At 27.3% G+C, this 25,579-nt stretch overlaps 1 protein-coding gene across 5 annotated transcripts in view; it reads left to right on the top strand.

The window, feature by feature from the left end:
- Window positions 1–22,200, top strand: part of LOC113557091 (RNA pseudouridylate synthase domain-containing protein 2-like) — a 409,393-nt gene extending 387,193 nt beyond the window's left edge. For all 5 annotated transcript variants that reach the window (XM_026962400.2, XM_026962399.2, XM_026962398.2 and 2 more), the window contains 9 exons: window positions 3,788–3,875; window positions 4,684–4,805; window positions 5,384–5,484; window positions 9,912–9,999; window positions 10,488–10,708; window positions 11,934–12,130; window positions 12,950–13,165; window positions 16,753–17,003; window positions 21,944–22,200. In XM_026962400.2, coding sequence (XP_026818201.1) covers window positions 3,788–3,875; window positions 4,684–4,805; window positions 5,384–5,484; window positions 9,912–9,999; window positions 10,488–10,708; window positions 11,934–12,130; window positions 12,950–13,165; window positions 16,753–17,003; window positions 21,944–22,012 — 1,353 coding nt within the window. In that variant the 3' untranslated portion in view covers window positions 22,013–22,200. The remainder of the gene's footprint in view (window positions 1–3,787; window positions 3,876–4,683; window positions 4,806–5,383; window positions 5,485–9,911; window positions 10,000–10,487; window positions 10,709–11,933; window positions 12,131–12,949; window positions 13,166–16,752; window positions 17,004–21,943) is intronic.
- Window positions 22,201–25,579: the final 3,379 nt, after the last annotated feature.

Here is a 25,579-nt window from a genome sequence, read left to right as displayed (position 1 = left end):
AACTGTCATTCTAGTATTATACCAAGAACCCGAGATAGGGACATTTTCAAGTATAATGTATTTAAAATACGAAAATATAATTTTAGACATTGTTTTAAACAACTTTTAGTCATATTTTACATTTTAAATACATTTTAATACATATTTTATATTTTATAAATATTGAACAAAATAACATTTTGTTATACATCCTATACGCTTATCAATAATTATATAAATTAAAACAATTATAATTTATTTTCTCATGCTGGAATGATTATTCTTCTACACAGGCATCTTTAAATATGATTTATTTGAACAATTTACAAATCAATGTAATATAATAATTTATTGAATTAGTGTATGAAAAAATTGTCAGTTATTTTTTTTCAATTAATTTAATCCGCCATTTTAAATACAACTTTGTATTTTATATTTTAAATAGCTTATCTGAAAAGAAATCTTAAACAGGTTATCTGTTTGACATGATGAATTTTTAATATTATTTTTAAAGTACATTTTTATATCATCTCGAGAATAACACAACCAAACGCAATATAATTATGTTATAGTAAGGACAAACTAAAATATAGAGGATGAAAACTTTTAAGTATTTTACAGTTTGATTAGACAAAACCAATGGAAGTACAGACCTGAAATCAATGAAGATTAAGACTAGTATTTAGTTTGTATTTTAGATGCGTAATGGAATATTATTGAGAGCTTAAAACCATTTTTAATTCAAAAACAAAAATGTATAAATCTCTAACATATCGATTGCATCATATGACTGCAAATAAATAAAAAATAAATTAACTGGTATTTTCGAAGAAAATAGCACGATAAATGTTTGAACTCAAAAACAATATAATAACTAACAAATATAAATTACATAATTCTTATAAAAAAAAATTAATTTTTCAAACAAGATATAAGTAGTAGCTATACTGAAAAAATTGGACGAGTTTAACTGATACGTGGCGTACAAAAGGATACATTCATTTTTTTATTAAAAAAATCGTGTTTCTATATACCATAATAAAATTACATCATAAATATTATTTTATTAAATTATCGCTTTTAGCATGCTTATGGTAGGGTAAATTAGTTAAAATTTAATATCTTAGAATTAAAAGTAAATAAAAATAAAAACAAAATAAATTTATTACAATATTACATTTCCATACATTACCTAGAATACTCGTGATTAATATAATCATATTTTTATCAAAATACCTTTATAGACACCAAATAAAAAGAAACATTTAGGAAAATCTGGTTAACGATGTTGCAACGATGAACATCAGACAGGACCTGCAGTTTATAAGAGTAGAGAATCTACATAGGTGATATTATAGCAGCAATAGGTAGAACATCACCTATAATTATGATTTATGACTAAAAAAATCCATTCTATCCACTTTTGCTACAATGACGTTTGAATCGACAAAAAGTAACGCCTAGGCACATATTGTGGCTATATAATATACAGCTTGAATCCTCAAAAAACCTATATATTTACGGGAAGTAAATTTGTCGGGTCATTTGCGTCCCGTTTCAAGGACGCTATTCAGCGAAATAAATAATATAAAATCGATATTATCATATCACTAAAATCTATATTTAATATAAATCATTAGCTATAGCCGATTTATTATTAAACACAAATGTATTATTATTTTTTATCAGTATTTTAAATTTCAAATTGTATTTTTTAATTTTTATGTAATTATATAAAGGCAAAAAGTGATGAAGATAATATTTTATACTCGCAATGTGTCCATTATTTGCTATACGATTTCGCACAAATTAATTTAATATTAGATTATTTAAAAAAAAATCATCACATCAACGAAATATTTGGTACGTAGAATTTAATAGCATGGGCCTAGATTATACGAGTTTGTTATCGCTTTCAAATAACACAAACAGTACCTTCTTCAGCATTAACATTAGGTACCAGTGAATAGTCCACAGGGAAATAAACCACAACTCTTTTCTTTATTTAACGAATAACCAACTCCGCGAGTGCTATTAAAACTTCTTGAATGTATACCGAGATAACAATGGACATTATTATATTATTATACGCTTAACGAATTCACTAAGCTCTTTTGAAAGTTAATTTAAATGTTTATTTTTATTATTTTTTTGCGATTGGTCGGATGTCCTTTGTCTTATTTAATATTTTTGCGTGCATATATATTATTTGAACCATTGAACATACAGCTTTTATTTATTAAATGCGCTCCTGAAAACCTAAAATATAACATCGTATAAACGACATATTCTCCGAATCGATTAATTTCCGTTGCAGAATCGTAACTTAACACTATAGGTGCGCTAAAAACACTGAAATCGTGATGTTGAAAATAAAATAAATATAAATTAAAGAGGTTATGTTTTGATTTTATATTTTAATTTTTTTTATTAATATTATTGTTCTGTTAATAAAATCGATAAATGATAATAAAGTATAGTACGAAAAAACTTATCGTTGACTCTTTGATTTACAGTGCGTTTTTATTATATATTATCATGTTATTATGCTTTTTTAAGGACCATATCATTATATTGTACAATGTACATACAAATATTTTGTATAGTTTTGATTTATCTCATGCATGACTCTAAATTTCAGAGTAGAAAAAAATATACTAACGATATAATATTATTACTATCTACTTTATTTTATACTGTCCAAGGATAGTATAGGTATTATACTGAAATCGAAAACAATATTCCACAATATTTCCACTACACGTGTATATTATAATATTTTCCATTTCATATTATATATAGTTCCGGCCTTATTGATTTCCATAATATGACCTTTTTTTTCCCCCCGACAAAGTATAGGTACCTACATAATAATATAGGAAGGTACTTCCCTTTCGAAATCGCTGACATTGCGCGTAGACGGGAATTAAATATAGAATAAATAAAATATAGATGACTCACAATCACAAACTACGTATATAGAATATAGTATCTACTAAAGCTCAATGATGAAATTAAAATATGACCGTATAGCCATAGCATTTATGACATAAATCGGAACATTATTTTGTCGTATATTATGTATGTATAGTATTTGAAACAATTTCAAGTCTATTGAAAAATACGTCACGCATAAATAAAGGTTCAAAAATAACATTTTAGTTTATTAATGTAAAAATAAGTGTATATGTAGATAGTAGGTATATACGTAACGACGAAATCTAATTATATATGGTATTGAGTTTGTATAAACATTTTAGTCGTACATTTCAGTCTTTTAACGTAACCTTTTTTTATGCAAATTATGAACGAAAAAAAAGCAAATATTTGAAAACAGTATTTAGGTATATACTTAACTTTAAATATATTATGAGCTCTAAACATTTGTCTTAGCAATACAAACACTGTAAACAAAAGACAAAAATTGTTAAAACTTTCAAGGTGAATAAAATATGAATTTAATCATTTCAAAAGGTATCTGCGTATTGTATAAAATATTTGGTTCCGTAGAGTTGATAAATTCATACAACAGAGTTAAATAAATATTTTAAAGAATCAAACATACCAGATATAATACAATATATATTTATTTCAGATTATCATCATTGTCTCATTGCAATAATGAAGTTTAAATACGAAAAACTTTTTAAATATTCTTAATATTTATACTTAACCCCAACAGGAAAATCTTCAATAAACAAGAAAAGATTTTCAATATTTAAATAAAGTTTTTATACTTATCCAACACTGAATATAATATCATGATATTATTAATAAATAATGTGAATATTTTTTCGTGGTTTTGTAGGCCAAATTGGAAACTAAAGCACTGAAAGCGAAACGTCCCGGATTTACCGATGAAAGATACAATGAGACATCGTACTATATTGAAAACGGTAAAAATACAAAACAATAATAATATACAGAACATTTCGTCCATATACGTAAAAATATATTTTTTTAATGATACAACTAATTAAAATCTCATTTTTGTAATTATTTAAGTATATATTTAAAAACCATACTCTCAAATACATATATTTTTTATACAATTGGAGGAGTATACTGTAACAATATACAAACGTCTTTTTTTCAAATTAGAACGCTCCTCTTATTATTGTACATTTTTAAGAAGATGATATTTGTATTGGCATATAAATCAAAATCCAAACGATTACTTTCTGAATTATTAAACTTTGTGTTCTAAGAATTATACTGTTTGAGAACTGTGGAGTTAAAAGGTATGGTTACAACGATGATTTGAAAATTATAATTATTTATACTATAATATTACATTTTTATAATTTTTAAAAGATGTCAGCAGTATTAGTTTAAATATTACATACATATTGCATTTTATATAAAATCGTTATCCTTATTATAACCCTTAGTATCTAAGGTTTAAACACTCAGAAACTACTCATTTGATTTAGTTTTTAGACACATCAACATTTTCGAAAAAATCGATCATTTAATAATTCGCATTTTAAAATATTAATTTTATACACGTCTACACTCCTCAAATAATGGGTAAATATGGCAGTAAATCTAAAAAAGTATCTGAAAATATGGTTTTAATGTATACTGAAAATGCTAAAATAACATATTAAATCATAATTCACATAAAGCGGCTGCTGTCGAAAAGTCGAAAATGGTATTGAGAAAACGCGTACGTTATACTCACATTATTTCGTCCTCGTTTAGGTTTGAGAAAAGTTTACCCGTACTATTTTACATTCACTACATTCACCAAAGGCAGATGGGTAAATCAAAATATACTGGACGTGTTCGCCAGGGAGTTCAGAGCGCATCCCGCTGAAGAATACGTGAGTACCTACTTATATATTATATTTTATTTACTATCACCTATTCGGGCTATTTTATGTACCTACTGCATATTTTACACTAAATTAAATAAGTTTAAGCAGTGACAAAAATTAATTTTAAATAAAATAGTAAAAAAATATTCGTCTTCAACAATGACAAAATTAAACATAACAATAGGTACACCAATTTTCGTGATAATTCATAGTCATTGTGTCGTAAAATTGCCTCAATAATAATCATACAAAACACAATTTAACTGTATACCTATAGTATTATGTAAAAAATAATAAACATAATAAATATTGTCTAAAAAGGTATTACACTCTCTATATTTGTCATTCATTACCTTTAATATTCAGGTATTTAACCGATTTACCTACTCGTTGTGCAAATAGCCGCTATAATTGTTATTTCTCAATCGAAAAAAAAAACTTTAAAATAACGTTGTACTTTCTTCGCAAAATATATGAGTCTTGCATAATATTGCATATTATATACCCATGGAATGGGTACAAAATATATTATTATATATTATTTTAACGTTTTAATATTGATTTTTTTTTCATTCATACAATAGGAACGTTGCATTAAATCTGGTTCGTTGACCGTAAATTATCAAAAAGTGGACACGCAATACAAGTTGAAACACAACGATCTACTGGCTAACGTGGTGCACAGGTATGTCACATTTTGTTATACATCTTTCAGCGTGCATACGACATATATCAGTATCCTAAATAATGGTGTTCTGTGTAGTAAACGAATAATAATATTATTATTCATACAGAGTGATTCGCCAATCATGCTCAGCTCCATTTTTTTTCTTAAATTGTAATTATATTAAAGTTTAAAAAATATCAATATGTATACTTAAACCAAAAACCAAATTTGAATAAATCCCTTCATTATAAAAGGAAAACATGTGAGTGAGCAATAAAAATGCTTAGTGAATCACTCTGTACAGTGTACACGCATAGCCTTTTGGAAGATTACCCTTCACGAAAACCTATACCTGTACGGCTGTACCAACACAGTCTGTTCCCGAAATAATGTATATTATAATACTGTATAATCCAAAAATAGGACTATTACAACAACAAAAAAATCCTACCGACTTTATAAAGTGTACCTACACAATGTCTAATAATTAACGACCCTAAACCCAAAAGCTAGAAGGGGAAATTTAGAGTTATGTCGAAATTATATTATATTTTGAAAGGTTTAGTTCTTTTTAGACCTTTATACACTACTTTGTGCAGGGAGACGAATGCATGACCACAGACAATATGGCTATTAGCGTTTTAAAATATAGAAAGCATTTCTTACAATGTATAATAATATTATTATGTGCCCGTGCACCTTACCATAAACGACATTCCCAAGTCTTTTAAAATAAAAACAAAAAATCAATTGCAATGAACACCACTAATACCTACTATAATATGTACATATTTTGTTTAAGTACGTCACCGCAAACAAACGATATAGTTTTGTTGTGCAAAAAACATTAAATCTTTTAAAATATTACTAACTTAAACTATACTTATACGCATTATTATATAATAGAATATTAAATTACGAAACAAATACAGTCAAAAATATTATCTATTTACATAATATATTGTTGATATTTTATTTCTGTGTTTACTAAAATAGTGATTTTTCCTCGACCTCGTTTAGAAAATGGCTACTTCTAATTACTCTTTACCCACCCAACCACCATTCTTATCGAGCGTTTCGCATTTCCTTGTGGCAGTTGTTATCACCAACAATGTTGAAATGTTCGTATATCATATATTATCTTATGCATATATCCGTGCACTGTAGTTTTCTAAATAATAATCTTATTATTAGTTTCATAATATTACAACACAATTACAAATAATATTGATCTTTTGGACACTTATGTCAATGTTTTTAAAATGTCGTCTAATGGTATTTAAAATGTATATTCGTTTTGAAACAATGATAGAGATGCGTTCATATTATACTCGAGTTTGCGCAAAATGTTCCACACGTTGAATGACGTTCGGTGCTGTAGTTTCTATATAAATCTATGGATTTTTTTTTTCATTATTTTAAATTATTTTATATTGTTGCCCGGTATATCTTGTCGTTTGATAACGAACAAATACGTATTATATAGGTACATGAATGAAAAAAATAAAACCCTCGTCGTCGAAAGTAACGACCTAGTCTGCCTGCATTTATCCGATACGGCAGAGTACATACATGTACTCAAATACATTGTTTGCAACGCTCTCGAAACTTGTACTGTGATCTTGATTACATCGGCTATATCATTATTGCGCACACGTTATATATTACGGACGTGTTAAAATTATCCTAAAAAAAATTTTCAATTACCATTGTAAAAGTACCTTCCACGCATTCACAATTATAATAATATAGTACCTTTATAAAAAAAATAATAAATAAAAGTAATTGTTATTATTATTATCGTACGTAGGTGTACAAGATTTTTCGCCGCTCTTATTCTCGGCCATAACTTTTGTACTATATTTAGAATTCTAAATATTATTTTTCAAATCATTAACCGCTTTATTTAAAATGATTTTCATAAATCGTATACCGTTGCAACGGGACAAGCTCGTATGTACGAGAAAAATAGTGCCGAGGATGACAAACGCGATGAAACTCCCCTCTATAATACATATATATATATATATATAATTTAGTAAGAATAAAAACCACTCACACTTACGACGGACACTTAAAAACTACAATAGAAAAAATAAAAAATCTTACAAAACATCAAAAGTTGATCGGCGCACGCGTAGTACCGCGACGTGAGATCCCCCGTTCCGATTGTCAAGCGTTACGAGCATACATTCTCCGACGACGATCTCGCTACGTCGACAAGAAAATAAGAGGAAAAAATACGTATTCAAATATTAATTTTACTATTCGCAATAAGATGCGTATTTTTGCGGGTTTCAAGAGTTTTCAACTCGTTTTACACATACAGAGTGAATCACCAAGCATGCTCATCCGGATTTTTTCCTTTAATAACGAATTTATTTAAATTTTGATTTTTAGTACATTTAAATATATCCGGAGGTATGTTCTTAAATACTTAGATTTGTTATACCATTTCAAGAGTAACCTATGGCAGTACCAACTTCTTTTTTACAAATGAGAACTACCCTAAGGCCTATTTACCCATAAATTATTAATCAGTAGTCACATAACTGAATTGAAAATTTTAGTAATTATTAATATTAATCTACCAACATTATTTTATAATTTATTAAAAATATTGACTAAGTTTAATAAATTCTTGATACAATATTATTATTTGATTTATTTTATATTTTTGTAAAACAAGTTCTACGGAATATAACTCTATATATAAACATTTTAATAATTCAGAAACTACTCATCTTATAATTTAGATTTTTAAACGTCAAAATGTTCAATAATAAAAATAATTTACTCAATAAATTACAGTAAAGAAAGTTGGTTATCATTGAAAAATGTTGTATCGCCACAAGACACTCCTTAGATGTTATTAAAATATAAATAACTGAAAATATGGTCCTTGAATATATTTTAAAATTTCAAAAATGAGAATTTGAATAAATCAGTTAGGTAATAAAGAATAAAATCAGTGTAAACGGGCTTGGTGAATCAACCCCGCAATATATTATACACTGGTATTATATTACATATAGAAACCTACGACGGGAAACGACTGGCGTCGTTCTTTCTTTGGTTTATTATTGTTTTTAGTTTATTTACTCGACGGTATTTCTCATTGCACAACACATTGTTGGACTGCACATTATTATCTAGGTATTGTGTAATATACACGCACGCCAGTTCGACTTTGCTTTTAAACGCGATTCGCTGTGATGTTAGCTAGAATTTATGACCCCTCGCCGACGGAACACACACCGCGACTCGTCGAATTTTGCCCATGCACGTGCTGTATTATGTATTATACGCTATGAGTCGTATTATTTTGACGGTTCATTTCATTCGTACTGTCGTGTTATGTTGTTCCCTTTGGGTTTACGATTATGACGTATTCGCGTATAATATGGCGTTTTGGTTTTTATCTCTTCTTTTTATCACTGTCAATGTTGACGCCATTTTCTGTACATGTTATGTCTCCAACTCCCTTCACAAAAAACAATCGTGACGTTTTTAACCATCAATTTCCGACAACAATAATATATGCCACAACGATCACTGCTAACATTGTACATTTATACATTTTAAAAGTCGAATTTTGATGAATTTAAGACGTTTAAGTTAAAATTTGTTAATACAATCAAAAAAGTACAAGACAAGGAAACTAAAAATCTGTTTTCAAAATCCTTATCACGTTCAGTATGTTGAAATGAAAATAGGTCTTTTCCACAACAAAGATAGACCATTTCAAATCCCTTTATCGAGGTACAAAACACGAGCATCGTTTTTACCACCTGCGAAAATAGTGATTTACAATCATTTCGAATAATAGGTTCAAATTTTCTAATCAAAATAGACGATGAACACACGTACAGTATATCTATATTAGTAATTAATAACTATAAGCTATAAATATTAACAGTTGTAATTATTATCATTTGTATTAAAAATGCGTGTTAACTTAATCAAATTATATTATTATATTTTTAGCATAATTTTTAAATTATACATAAATACAAACAAAATACATTTTAATGATCCGAGTGATATATATAATGCGTAATTAATATATGTTAGTTTCGCTCTGCATTGGTATTTTAGTTATAATATGCTACTATTGTGCGGATTAACAATCCTTGATTAGCTGTTCAAAATGTGTATACGCAACTTGGTCGGCGACAGTGTGGGTATAGATAAGATCCACTCAGCTAATAAACTGTTTGTCGGCCATTTCTTAGTGAATTATGACGATATCATTACATAGGGTTGTCTGGTTGTTAACCGTCGATAAAACGATAGCCCGGTTAGGTAGGCACCTTTATGACACCGACACTATGGATTAAAACGCGTTAAGCGTATTTTACACGACTGTGGAAAGAATTTAAACAAATGATATGCTTATACGCTCGCATATATACATGTGTGTTTGATGTATATTTATGTTACAGACATGAAGTGCCGGTGACCAACGATCCAATCACAATCGTGCACATGGACGACGATATCGTGGTAGTCAACAAGCCCGCGAGCATTCCGGTAACTTGATTTGTATATTATAACTAAATCACCAAAACCATCTCATCACTTTAGAACTACGGTGATTTATTTTTGGTCCAATTCTACATCGTATGAGAATAATATATTAGAGGCGATATGATTAACAACGGTGACATTATTTTTTGAAAGTGAAAAAATTGTCCGACCATCGCGATTTGATAAATGTATTTTTACTCGATTTTAAATAATATACACAATCACTATGCGCAGTGACCAACTAGGCGATGATGAAAAAACCAACATTTTAACTGTGTACCTACCTAATATACTAATATTTTTTTCCTAATTAATTTTAAACTTTTGGAATTAAATATATTATTATTTATTATCATCTACCTTTTAACCAGTAACTAACTCTAGTCCACCGCAGTTTCTGTAAGCTATATGATATTATTATATTATATTATAACCGCTAAATCGCGTAATATATTATAATAACTATATTATTGTCACACATCGTCCTGCAGGTTCATCCGTGCGGTCGTTATCGGCACAATACGGTGGTGTTTGTGTTGGCCAAGGAGCACAATCTGAGAAACCTCAGGACCATACACCGTCTGGACCGGTTGACCAGCGGTCTGTTGATGTTCGGCCGGACGCCTCGGTACGCCCGCATCATGGAGGCGCAAATCCGCAACAGACAGGTGAACAAACAGTACGTGTGCCGGGTCGAAGGGAGATTTCCTGAGTGAGTACACGTTATTGTTGTTATGTTAAAAATATATAAATACGCAGTTGTTAAATGTGCCAGCCGGCTATCGCTGACATAAAATATTGAACTGCGCACGGGGGAGACTGGCTTAATATGATACGCGTTGACGTTTTCATGGTAAATATTCTAAATAATAATAATAAAAATCGATCAAAAAACGCTCATATCGTGTTGACGCTGTGACAAGGTAACGAATGCTGACCAAATCATACCGTTGCGTAAATCAATATAAATGTACATTATATTGTATATATTCATGATAATATGATAAATAATAATATTATGTGATGAACAAAAATTCGTTCTGTGTGATTTAGATTTATTTTTTTAAAAATTATTATAAAATGCGTCTCAACGAACTGTGCTATAAAGAAGAATCATTATATTCTTTGTTTTTAATAGAAAAAGTAGGTTATCATTCGACTCCAGATATTAGCATATTATATGTAATAAAAAACATTTTCAAGGATTTTTGATGAAAAAAAAAGATACATATTTTAAAATTTATAATACTTTGATAAATATTAACAAGGCGTGACTGTATTTTTAAAAATAATTACGACTTATCTATAAGTTTCAGTATAACTATTAAGTTTTAATTTAGTTTATTTTTCACGGAAAATTATCAGTACTAAAATGAGTTAATGTCTGAGTCATTTGGACTCTACTTATTATATAACATTACTCAGGTTTTAAGTTTGTGAATATAAAAAAAGGATTATAGGTAATTCATAATATTACATACAAAACAATATTATTAGTATATATTTAAGCATTTTTAAATTGTGGCTATTGTACAATTATTTAAGTACATTTTGATGTATTCTCAAGATAAAATTACCTAAAAGTATTTAAAAAAAATTATATAATTAAATACAACTTTTTTTTAAAGTGCCTGCATATGTTTTAAATTAAAAGTTAACTTGTACATAGCTGAAATTTCTAGGAATAAATTGGTAAAATTATCTTTAAAACGTAAAATTTAAAAATTGTAAGGTATATTATATCATATTATAAAACTATAGTGTCCTTCACTCATCGTACTCGTGTACAAGACTATAGGCATTTTTTTTTTTGTGATCTATTATTATTATAAACAGGTCGGCTCCAATGATATTATATTCCGCAGCATATTGCTGGAGGCAACGCAGTTTAGTAATATATTTTTATATAATATTACCCGTCTCTTTATGTAATTTAGACAAACGATTGAGTGCAATCATCCCATCGAAGTGGTCAGTTACAAGATAGGCGTGTGCAAGGTATCCAACAAGGGTAAAAACTGTTCGACGACATTCCAATTGGTGGGCTACAACGAGAAGACCAACATCAGTGTGGTCTTGTGCTTCCCGCACTCGGGACGCATGCACCAGATCAGGGTACACCTTCAATACTTAGGTAAAACTGATTATTAATTTGTAAAATTGATAAGATGGAAACATCCTAATAGCCAGAGCAATACGTTCGAGTCATTCTTCGACACATGATGACACCAACGTGTCGTCACACCTTTTCGTGGTTTTAAGTTATACACTTGATAACCTATACATATAATACACAATATTATACTAGCCAGCATTATAACGCACTGTGAGATACATCTAATAATTTATTTTTGTATTAATAAAATTAATATGTATATGTATTAATATAATTTTGTTAATAAAAATAGTATTTATTTTACAATGCGTATGCATTGGATAAAAAGTGTAAGACTTGATTGAAGAATTTCTATGCAAGACAGTGAGGCACTATACTTCAAATTAATGTATTAATATTTCATAAAATAAATTACACTAACATTTAATGTGGCCAATAGATTGGGCTACTAATACTCACGACTTAGCATTATTTTGTACCAAAACCATCAATCATTTTTTTATCATATCGATCAAACTATAATACAGAGATAACTTTTCTGAACACAAATCTGAGTTCATCATATAAATTCAAACCGAAATTTCTAATTTTTAAAATTTTAGCATTTTAGTTTTCTTAAATTTGATTAAAATATTTATTGAATAAACATACAACTAATGAATTTAAAAAGTCAGAAAATCTTTAAATTACATAAATGATTCGAATGATGCGTAATATTGACGGGTGTTGAACTTCCGTGTAACAAGGCTCGCACTCTTCAACTCCTAAAAAAACAGACCACTTGTAATTTATTCTCTAAGTATTATATTGTGTATTTATACCCGTTATACACTACAGGCTTTCCCGTGAAGAACGACCCACTATACAACCACGTAGTGTTCGGCCCAGAAAAAGGCCGCGGTGGCGTTATCGGTAAGTCGGACGAGCAACTGATTCACGATTTGATAAATATCCACAACGCCGAAAACTGGTTGGGCATGGATGGCGACTCGGAACTAATGCCGATATTGAAAGATGTAGACGTCGTTGACGAAGGAAAAAAATCACCCGCAGGTAAGCAAGATATAATAACACACATAATATACAAATTGACAAACAAATATATTTATAAAAAGTATAGATACTTCACCAAAATTTAAAAATAAATTCATCCATTCATGCAAATCGTGCAATACGGGGTGATTCTTTTACCATAAACCACTCTTTATTTCAAAAAGTATTCATGTTTTTGAAAACATTTTTTTACATAATTTCAAGTTGTTAAAAAATCAACGTTAAAAAATTATATTTTTCAATATTTTTATCCTTATATTTTTTTAAGGTTTTTACTTTTTTGAATGACAACACAGAGTTTTAATTTCATATTCCAAAGCAAAATAATTTTTTAAGTATTTTGATACATAAAAATCGAATTTAGGACGAGTAGTTTATGAATTATACGTATTTAAAGTTTTAACAAGCGGAGTAGTGCACAAACATTTTGCAGGGTAGGGGTGTACGGCCTTGCTACTCCACTTCGTGCATCAAAACTTTAAATACTTATAACTTATTGTTCAATTTTTATAGCATTAATATTGAACATTTAAGATGAAGTTCTTCATAAGAACCGTGTACTGAAACAAAAAAATTTAATAAATATATTAACATAATTTTTAAGCGTTTTAAGTTTAAATTTGAACGAAATTACATAATATTTTACATATTATTATATTTTACACTCACAATTATACTTTCAAATGAAAAATTTTTTAAACTTACTGTATTACCAATAGTAAAATAATTACTTTATCTAATATCAATATAAACAAACATAACATGATATATACTTAATAGGTTATAGGTTAATCGCTAATAGATTGTCTCCGCTCAGAATCGTTTTTCGTATATTATGGTGTATCATTGAATTAAAATTTAACATCTCTATCACGGTGAAACCTACTTTACAGCAGAGCGTTACTCATTACCCACATTTTAGTATTTTATTTCAATAAATTCAATGAGAATTAAATTTTTAAGTGATTTTTCAACATGACATTCATTATGTGGCAGCAACGGATAGTAATGTAAGGTCGTGGAATCTATTTTATACACGATAATAGTTATAAAAATAATTTTTTTTTTTTTAGTGTTTAACACGTACTTTGTAAAACCCTTTCATAAACTATTTGTTCGTCAACAAGTTGTCCTATTCATCATGGGCAGTTGTCGGTATTTTTTATTACTGTCACCCGGACGAATATATTGGCAAAGTTTTTTCAAACCATCATGCTCAGCCGTATTACTTTTTTTGGATAATATCCAAAACCCGTGTGACCACAGCAACACGTATTTTAGTTGTTTCCATACAAAGAAAAAAATTAAAACCTTGTTACGCGATAACAAAAAAAGCAAAATCAAAAAGTGTATAATTTAACCAGAATTTTAATTTTAGTTTTTACAAATTATTTTGCTATAGGTATAGTATTTTACAAGATCACATATCACACTATATCCCCAAATCATAGTGATTTAGAACATAATCTTAGTCATTATTAATATAAATAGTATAAACCGTTTTATTTAATTTTCTTAAATTATTACAACAGAATAAAGAATTTATATACATTTTCAGACATAAGTCAGTTAATCAGTTTATTAAAAAAAAAAATAATTATCGACGGGTAATATTTGAGTGTGGTCAAGGCCATGATAATATTTTTTTCTATAATGTTTCTGAGAGTAGGTAAATCTTTACAATAAATATATTAATTTTGGATGTTGTATAATATATTTATCAAGCCTAAATCATATTATGAATTAATAAATTAAATTTCTCAATACTCTTTTGATTTACATTATAATCATTATATTTATATAGAGATGAACGTTTGCTTACCTAGTTATTATTTGTATTCAACGATGCCGATCAATGAGAGTGCCGCATTGGTAATAAGTACAATTGTTTATGAAAACATCACTTATTGTAATTGCAATCAATTATTCGTCATACAATTTCAATACCACAAATTAAATATGTACCTTAATAAGACGAATATTTAGTTAACCTATTTAGATTTATTTGTATGCGTAAAACTGCATCACTGCGGCTAGATTGTTTACCTTATTAATTACCAACACAGTTTACCGATTCGAAAATACTAAAAACCATATTTTTCAAACTATACGATAATTAATACGCGATTTCGTTTGTTATGTACTATAGAATACTTAATTGTATTATAAAACAAAACGCCACCACTACTAAAATCAAAAATGCATTATTCTACAATATTCATTAAATATAATATGTTTAATCTACAACCAAAAAAATATATATATTATGTGGTTGATTAAAATCATTTCAGTGTTTAAAATTATACCGGAAAAATTTTTTAATTTAAAAACTGATATATAATAACACAATACACATAGTATATTTCATTATATCTCAGTTGTACTTTCGTATCTTTGTTTCTATTATTGCGATCGTTGAAATTTCCCAGGTTTATATCATATGAACGATGTCTCTTGAGAAAATGGCTTAGTGTGATTTCATTATTATTACTATTTTGATTGAAAATCGTATTCTTATATAAAATAATTACAGTTACTGTACGATCTACTCTAGTGTCTCATATATTTTAAATGACGGATAAATGTGTATTTTATCGCAAAATTAAAATATTTAATATTCAATAACTACACGAATATAAAAAATGTTAAAAATTATTTTTTTTTAATACATTTTTAAGCTTATAAAAAGAAATTATTCCTATCATATTTTTGAAAAAATATCAACTTTTATTAAATCTTAAAGTTATCTTTGTAATTAATCAATTTTACAACTTACAATATAGGTACTTTTATTATCATTGTCAATAATTCATCAGACTCTATAGAAACAAAACTAATTCAGTTTAAAACGCAGATTAATATCTACAAAATATTAAAATAATATAATATTATATACGTACATTTAAAAAACATATCAGTATTTGATAAAGATTATTCTTAATTTTTCAGTAAAAGCTGTATCGAATATATGTATATATATGTGTGTCATGTGTGTGTATAATAAATCTATGCTAGATGTAACTATAGTAGGCATTTCATCAAAACTGTAATAATGAGAAAGCTCACACAACAATATCATGGAATCTGTGGGATATAAGTGATCATTTTTTGGAACGAGAAAATGAGAAAATAAATAATAGAGAAAACGATTTTGAGACAAATTGTTCTATTCATTTTTTGATCGCGTATATATTACATATAATACAAGTTTCCATCCCTTAAAATTTTTCTTAATAATATCTATTTGCTGAATATAACTTAATGCACGGTAAATTACCTTTTAATCAATTATTTGATTAATAATGACAAATCGTATAAATAGTATTAACTACCTACTACAATTGGAAAGTACATATTTTATTTTACCGTATAATCAATATTTTTATCACATTTTTTTCTATAAAATCAGTAAATATCATCATTGAAACGCATACAAAAATACTTTATACTTAATGGTAACAACATCAACAACAGCAATATTATTAGTAGCAATATGGTTGTGAATAATTGCATAAAACACAATACCTACTAAACTGCAACAGTATTGATATTATATTATTATTATTATTATTATTATTATTTATAAGGTTTCAAGAAGAGCGAATCGATGGTAGAACAACAGCATCAGTTGCAGATAAAGGGCAGACAAGCCAATCAGCTACAGTTACAGTACGATAATGCACTAAACGTGTCCACGCAGACAGGACAAGACGTGCCGGACATGGATTTCGACGCGGAGAAGCTCACGCACGACCCTCACTGCTACGAGTGTCGGGTGAAATTCAGGGACCCGAAACCAAAAGACCTCATCATGTACTTGCACGCTTGGAAATACAGCGTAAGTATTTAATTCAACAATAATCTGTACGTAGGTATACCATTATTATTGTTGTATCGAATCAGTCGAATCGTCGTCGCGTAATGGAATTAGAAACCAAACGGTATTCGGTACGTGAGCTGATTACGAAAATACGCGACAATAATAATATTTCGTTAGCCACTAAAATAGCATTGTATAATAGGTATAATAGAATGATTCCGTTCTCTTTGAATATTTATCCTCGAAATAAAATCGCTTTAGCATTGCGTGATATTCTATGTTCTAAATAATTATAAAAGTCGATTTTGCTTAAATTATAAATGAATTAATGTCACAAGAAAAAAAATATTATTATGCAAGTACAGTTTAATAAATTATTTTTGTGTATAGTTTTAATTGCTTAAATTTTAGAGTGCAGCTGCAATATTTATTAAAAAATAATTGCTCAAAGTTCTTGTTTCTGCTAACTTGTTGAGGGGGTATGATTTCTTTGATTAGTTCATTCAAATTTTAACTAAATAATAATTAATCCTTAATACCGTGTTTAATTTACTTACTTTGTTATCCTATGTATTCGATAAATATAATATTTGAAAAATTATGAGAGAGCACTTATGAATAATTATTACGCATTTGTATCTGACGCTTTATACTGAAAATATAATTATCATTACTGCAGTCTTCAATAGCACTAAAAAAAAATTACAAATTATTTAATTATATTGTGACCTTACTTTAGTATGAGTTATATTTCTCACATTCGAGTCATTCGACATAATATTATTATAATTAAATAAAAGACGAAATACGACATTTGACTTACGTTAATGCTATTACACACAAATGATAATACGGTGAAGGAGTCTTGTATAGCACACTTGTATTGATAATACGAATAGAATATAACGCCGTACAGACAAAGTAAAATAAAAAAAAAAACAAATAACAAATAATAACAGTGATCGATATCTTCTATGCTTTAAAATAAAATTTGGTGGGTATATTATGTAGATGGTTTTAAAAATATTTCCCACGACACGGAAGCAATATTGAACATTTTACGAATAATTAAGTCATAACATATTTTTATTTACCTATATATTATATTATTTTGTTTAATATTAAAACCCCCTCGACGCCACCAGCGAAAGGTTTTTCCTTTCATCGTAATACCGTGCACTTAAATATGTAAGTAATCACATTAAACTGTATTAACAACTCTTTCGGCGTTACATTTTATGGTAATAAATTCTCGTTATTATTGCGATATAAATTATATCTAATTCTAAATTATAAAATATGAAGTGTCATTAAAAATGTTTTGTGATGAATATTTATACTGTTTAATCACATTAATGTCGATCATATTTTTCATAGTCATTGTAACGCGGTCTTGAGTGCTTCTCATTACTTAATCTTATACTCGTATTTCCAATTTATTTTACCTTTAACCTTTCTGCAAAATTATTATTTTGCAAATTAAATAGTTGGACCGTTTTAAATTTTGTTCTACACCGTAAATGTGCGCCCATATTTTTGATGAGTTAATTATGTGGTTATTTTATAATTTTGGAAAAGTAATAGCGTATAATAAGTTACCTGACAATATAATTCAACACAAAAACATGCGTTATAGTTTATTATGATTGCAAATAATAATTTAATAATAAACTATCGCTGAAAAGAATAGATTCATCAAAAATTCCTTAATGCAATATTGTATTTATTGCGTATAATAAAATTGTTGATACCATAATATACAATACGAACATAATAATACTGTATACCTATATAGACAAGAAAAAACAATTCTCTACAGCTTACAGACTAGAAACATAAACTAAAAACCCGATTGAAGGATTTAGTTTAAAAAAAAAAATAGCCTCACTTTTTGAACGGATAGTAAATACTAAAAAGTTACCTATTGGGTATATTACACTTATACTTACAAAGATAAAATTGTGTCCCTGTAAATTGTATCTACTGTCGTTTGTAAACATAATATGAAATAGACGGTACACGTGAGTACATACTTAAACACCATAATATTATAGGTTCCCACATGCAGACTGACAAAGACAATTCGAATAAGCCAGTAAGTACGGTTAGTATTGGTTTTCGCAATTTCCTCTTCTCCCGCAGATATGGCATTTCGGTAACGGAAATCCGTTATTGTATACACTGTACGTATATTATGCACATTGCACACGTGTAAACGCATAGTATATTTTACTTCCGGATCCTTAGGTTCACTCTGTACATCTGATCGGTTTCTTGCACATATCAAATACAACGACTGATGCAGTGCAAATTTAATAGTCACCCGATATTGCATTTACACTCGCACACTTTTTGCCCTACCCCGTCGCAATTCGAAATTTCATTTGCACACATTGCGACAACGGCAAACGTGTACAAACATGTCACGCGTGTAACCCAGTACCTACATCATAACACTTTATACATGACGTAGGTAGGTATACACTTGGAAACGATTCGTATAGAAAATTTACGATGCGTACATATGATACGTAAGCCCCGATTGTAATGTCATAACAACGGAGGCTTGACGATTGAAGTGTTTCCATATGTACACGTATGTCGTATATAATACGCAGTCTTCAAAAAGTAATTTATTTTATGTTCCAGAAGATGTGCGCGAGAGGCGAATATTATTGGTTTTACAATGATGTGCTTTTTGTTTTAGAAAACGTTTTTCGGTCAATAAAATAAATAGGAATACCCGAATACCCTGCATTTACGAAACCCTCAGAAGCCTTCGCGTTAATTTTGTATCGCCAAAAACAATTTCGAGGGTAGGCTACAAAAATAACGATGATAAACAACGATACGTACGTATCTACTACGTAGTGTAACACGCGTCTATTATTTTTGAGGAAAAAGAAACAACTTGGTTTCGAATAAATTCACTGTACCTCAATACAATTAAAATTATGATTTTAAACACCTGCATAGAATAAAACGAATTTAATTTAAAATCACGACAACTGTACTTCATTATTTTATGCTTGAATAACCTACTCAATTATCAATTCATATCCTATCTGGCCCAAAGTGTGTTTACTAATAACTTTAATAACTTATCGTCAAATAATATAAATTATTATTAACTCAAACTCAAAGGTATACCAACGCTTTAACAATAAAATAAAAACAATTTCTACGGTAAATTTACATTTTATTATTTTTTTACAAAGATAAAATTGTACTAATACAATTCAATTTTTAATACAACTATGGCAAACAAATCATAAGTTTTACTATACAAAGTGGTCGACGTTAAATGAAACGTTCAAACAGCAGCGTTCATTTTGTTAAACTTAAATTAACAAGTTTACATTTCCAATTTGTTTGGCCTAATCAAAGTAGTGCCCAAGGGATGATTCTCTGATTGACGAAGCGCTGCAGTATTATACTATAGGTTCCTTAAATAATGTTTCTATATTATTTGGTTTCTATATACATGAGTATAATATGTTGGTTTGTGTGCGTGTGCAGATTTTATACAGCCAGAATTAAATTCAAATTGTTTTGTTTTATTTTAAATAATCGTATTCAATTATTTTTGAAAAAGCTTAAATTGTCTTTTTTATTTTAAAAATTTGGGAATAAAATATTGTTAAACGAAATTTATAAGGATTATAAAATATTTCTCTCTATTATCTTAAAAAAATCAAATCAAATTGATTTTACAAGACAGAATCATTATTTTCGTAGAGTGTATATTTTATAAAGACAAAATTATATTGGCACCGGACACCTTAGCAAAAGAAAATGTAATGGAAATAAATCGCTTGATTGTATACCTTCCGCTCATGAAAATATTCTATCTGAACATAATCTACTTATTGGGACTTATGCACATATATCTGTAACGTATAAGATAAGTACATAATTAACTCAATATGCTAATCGTCAATGGCTAATATTATAATTAACGATAATACATGATATATATGTAAGTATACTTACTGACGAATGCATTAGCAGCTAGGAAGTTTATGATTATGACTTTATCGAGTTGTTCCGGGACGCACTATTAAAATGTACAAAATGATATTATATATTTTCATACCGACTTTTGTATTATGTAGGAATCTACTTATTATATATTCATACATTACTGTTTATTGCGCTGAATAATACACGCACGACGCAATTGTATACAATATTTTAAGGTATTTGAATAATATCTATTGGTATTTAAATAACTTTCTTAGTGTTGGATATTTTTTTTAATAATTTTTACTTGTGGCATTTTAAATACTGCAGTTTATTTAAATTCAACACTATTGATTGGAATATATTATATTTTTTAATTTAAGCATTGTAAAAATTATAAAAAAAAACATCACTTCCTAAAAATTGACTATTGGCCAAAACGCCATTACGTAATACGTCGACACGTCGTCAATGTGATAATCAGTGATTGGTACCTACTATATATTGTAAGGATTAAGATAAACATTTAACCTAATTTAAAAAATGAATACATCATGTTAATGAAATTCGATGATATATTCTCTAAAATGTATACCTAATAAATTTCATTAAAAAAAAAACTGTTTATACATGAAAAACAATCATAGTAAATGATTACCTATGGGAAGCTTAGAAAAATAATTATGTAACTATTTTTATCTTTTATTTAATTGGTTTATTTATTTACTCTAAATTATTTGAGTAAATACTTTTATTACTCAAATAATGTGTAATAGACTTAAGACTAAAAAGTACTTGCGTAGTATTTATAATACACTTTTAAAGCATAATTATTACAACATTGATTTTTGTATTGTTTTTATTACTCTTTTTACTATTTATACATGAATGTAAATGATCAAAGATTATTCTACAACGTTAACAAAACATTGTTTACTTATAGAAACATTTTTATCTGCGTAATATTTTACTCATATTCTTGTGTATGTCCACAGGGGCCTGGATGGAGTTATGAAACGGACCTTCCAGTGTGGGCAAACGTCGAATGGATGGAGCCAGAATAAATATGAAATGATTATGGACCTATTACAGCAACAGGGTGGGCCGGATGAGTCAATTGATCGAAAAAAAATGTTATTGGAAACTGCTATCAAAACTTAAAACCATTTTATTTTTTGGTCAACTGACTATATTTATAATATAATATTGTGGTGGCCCCCCTTTGTATAATATTTAAGTATTTATAAATAATAATTAAAATAAAATAATTACTATTATTCTTTATCGTGAATTTCGTAGTACTCGGAAGTAATAATAAAAATAAAAATAAAACAATGAGTGCTCGCGGTTATTATTTAATTTTTTTTTTTTATTTTTTATTGTAAATAATAACTGTCTTCTTATAAGAAAATCTTTTTTCGATTTTCCAAATAATTTTAAACAATTATACGTTGTAGCTATATACGCGTCATACAATAATAATTATAAATATAATATTAATAAACTATACCAACACGATATCATAACATAATAATTATGTGCGATAATTGTATGAATATTAATATACTTCATCAACGATAATTATACTTTATTTTACGTCTGTGTGTCATGTTTTTGTGTATGCGTGTGCGTTTGTGTGTGTATTTAGCGCGAGTGTGATTTTTCACCAGCATTTGACTTTAAAAAAAAAAAAAATCTACAATAACTAGAAATCAGACTCGGAATTATTGTGAGTTTTTTAATATTATTCTTCGTCGTGATTTTAGTCTCTTCATTTTTTTTCTTTCAAATACTCTATTAATTTTAAGATAAAAATATTATAATACTACAAATATTGTTTGTAAGAAAAAGAAAAAAAAACACTTCATATTACCAATAATAATTAAGTCATTTATTATAAAATATATAATTATACTATCTACTATCGTCTATCGGGCTCTGTAACCGTTATATTTGCTAGGATATTATGTTTTTTTGTGATTAGTTTTGTGTTGGTAGTTATGATTTTATTATTGTTAGAGCTTATGTATTATTATTATTGTTAGTCAAATATTATAGACACTTATTACACTAGCATATACCTATAGTAATGAATAATAATAATTATAATTTATAATTAATGTCATTCTTAATATTATTATCATTATGTTTATTATCATTATTATTATTATTATAATTATCATTATTATTATTAAGCATAACGGTTGGCCTACACCGAGCAATAGTGCAGTGTTGTCCACATAAGGTGAACCGAAACGCAGTTTTTTCGTAGTCATTTCCATGTAACACTTATATAATATGTGTCGTACTTAATATCTCTCGGCTTGACCGACAGTCAGTGATGTCCATAATCCATAAGTAGGATTAGTATTTGTTTTTATTTCAAACTATTGTAGTTATTATTTGTATAGTGTGCTTAATAGAATATTAAACATTGAAAAAGAACAGTAACTATTGTATTTCTGTTTTGTTTTTTTTATTACCATATTATAAATAATAATATGTTATACGTATGTGTGTTTGTTGTGTGAGACACTGTTATACATATACTATTATATATTTATAAATACTACGCTTAGTATTTACACATTAAAAATAAAATTGTTTGAAAAACAATTTTATAAAAATAAAAAATTCTGGAAAAGCTTAAAAAAATGTATTACCGGAAAATAAAATATTGTATGTATTATTAAAACAAATAGTTAATACGTTAATATTACCATATAAATATCGCCGTTAACTTTGAAACACGTTTATTTAACATCTTTACAAAAAAAAAAATGTAGTAAGAACAACTTGATTAATTAAAAGCCAGAGCAATAGGTATTCAATCTCTATGATAAATATAAAAACACCAATGAGTATGTTATTGTAACAGATGTATCAATTTTGAATGCAATGGTAAATGTTTTTATACGAAAATAGATTTTGACTTACTGATCAAAGACCGTCAATCGGTTATTAATAAGAATATTATATTATACCTATATTTATGTGTATATTAATATTAATAATATAATTTGTCTCTAAGTAGTGAGGTACTCGTCTATTAAATTAATTGTTATCAAAAACCAATCACTCATAGTAATGTAATTTAATAATTATTTGATATAATATTACTAACTGTAATTAACTTATAAATTAAAACCCAAAACATATGTTGTAACATAAGCCAATTTGAATAGAATAAAACATAATATGGGCATAGTAAAAATATGTTTAAATTAATCAAAAATATTTTAACACTGCATTGTGTTTGTGTATAGAAAATAATGGTTTACGCAGTAGCAAAATCTTCAAATCCCTACGAATATCTTTTGAATTACAAGAAAATAACTAAGTCATTTTTTTCTGCTTAAATATCCGATTTCATCAAAATTGTAATTTAAAATGTGTAAAAAAGATAAAAAAAAAAAAGTACTCATTTATTTTCAATATTTTTTAATTGATATTAATAAGTACGACTGATGATAAATCTTGTTTTAAAAGTTTAAAGCTAAAACTAAAAAAGTCGTACACTTTAATTGAACCTGAATACTTTAAAAATAGTCTAAATATTTTTTAAATGACATTGTGAAAACATTGATAATTTCAATAATAATAGAATGTTTTAAGTTTCTAAGATTAATATTTTTTGAATAAAAACAAAATAAAATCATTAAACATTTATACATTCAATGTCATGAAAATGTTTAAGTTCAATCCCTTATTAAAAGTTTATCTGGCTTAAACAAAAAATATTCTAAAAAGCCGAAAGCAATATCAAAATCAAAAACATTATTTTAATAAAATTCAAAATTTATATTGAAATTTAAAAATTATATCAAATAATAAATCGCAATAATAAAGATAACTTTTATTAAATGATCGAGCTTTTTTAGTCTCAACAAAAATATCACCATATAAAAATTTAAAAAAAAATTAAATATCTATTGATAGTACAAAAAAATCTGATTTTTTTTTAGATAATAAATATATATATAATTAAATTATAAAATATTAATATAAATATTTGTTAAAAATTCAAGTCTCTATAATTTTTAATTTATTGATTACTAATCAAATTAGTTTTGTCCAAATCTGGTTTAACAAAATAAATCTCATTCTTTCCCTAATTTTTATTTTGGTTACATTGATTATTTTAATGAGTAGGTATTACTAATTTTTAATTTTAATCTTCAACATTTACAATTATACGTCCAATTTTCTTCCAGAACCCATCATAAAAGTTCAATTTTAAAGCTTCCAAAGTTGAAGATAGGCACCAAAAAAATTAAAAACACCTATCATAGTAAAAACAATACCTACTTTTATCACTCCACCCAGAATCCAAAATAGAAATGAAAATAAAAATTGAAAAGTACACTTATTATAAATGTTGATTTATATACACGAAAAACGAGTTTAAAGTAGCCACTGATTTGTGATATTGTCTTAAAAATGCACAACTCATAGTAATTATACGCCTATTAAAAATATAAAAATGTAAAATTACAATATTCGATATGATGTCGCCAACATTTTGAATGAAATATAAAATCATTGTATATTATTATTTATTACAATACAATTCAACTGTAGAAATTACAATATTGTAAGTAATAAGTACTCATAGAAATATTATAGAGTAT

Source organism: Rhopalosiphum maidis, chromosome 3, assembly GCF_003676215.2.
Source record: "Rhopalosiphum maidis isolate BTI-1 chromosome 3, ASM367621v3, whole genome shotgun sequence".
In the NCBI taxonomy this organism is placed as follows: Eukaryota; Metazoa; Arthropoda; class Insecta; order Hemiptera; family Aphididae; genus Rhopalosiphum; species Rhopalosiphum maidis.
The sequence above is the reverse complement of the archived record's forward strand: the minus strand, read 5'-3'. Positions and strand labels throughout refer to the sequence as shown.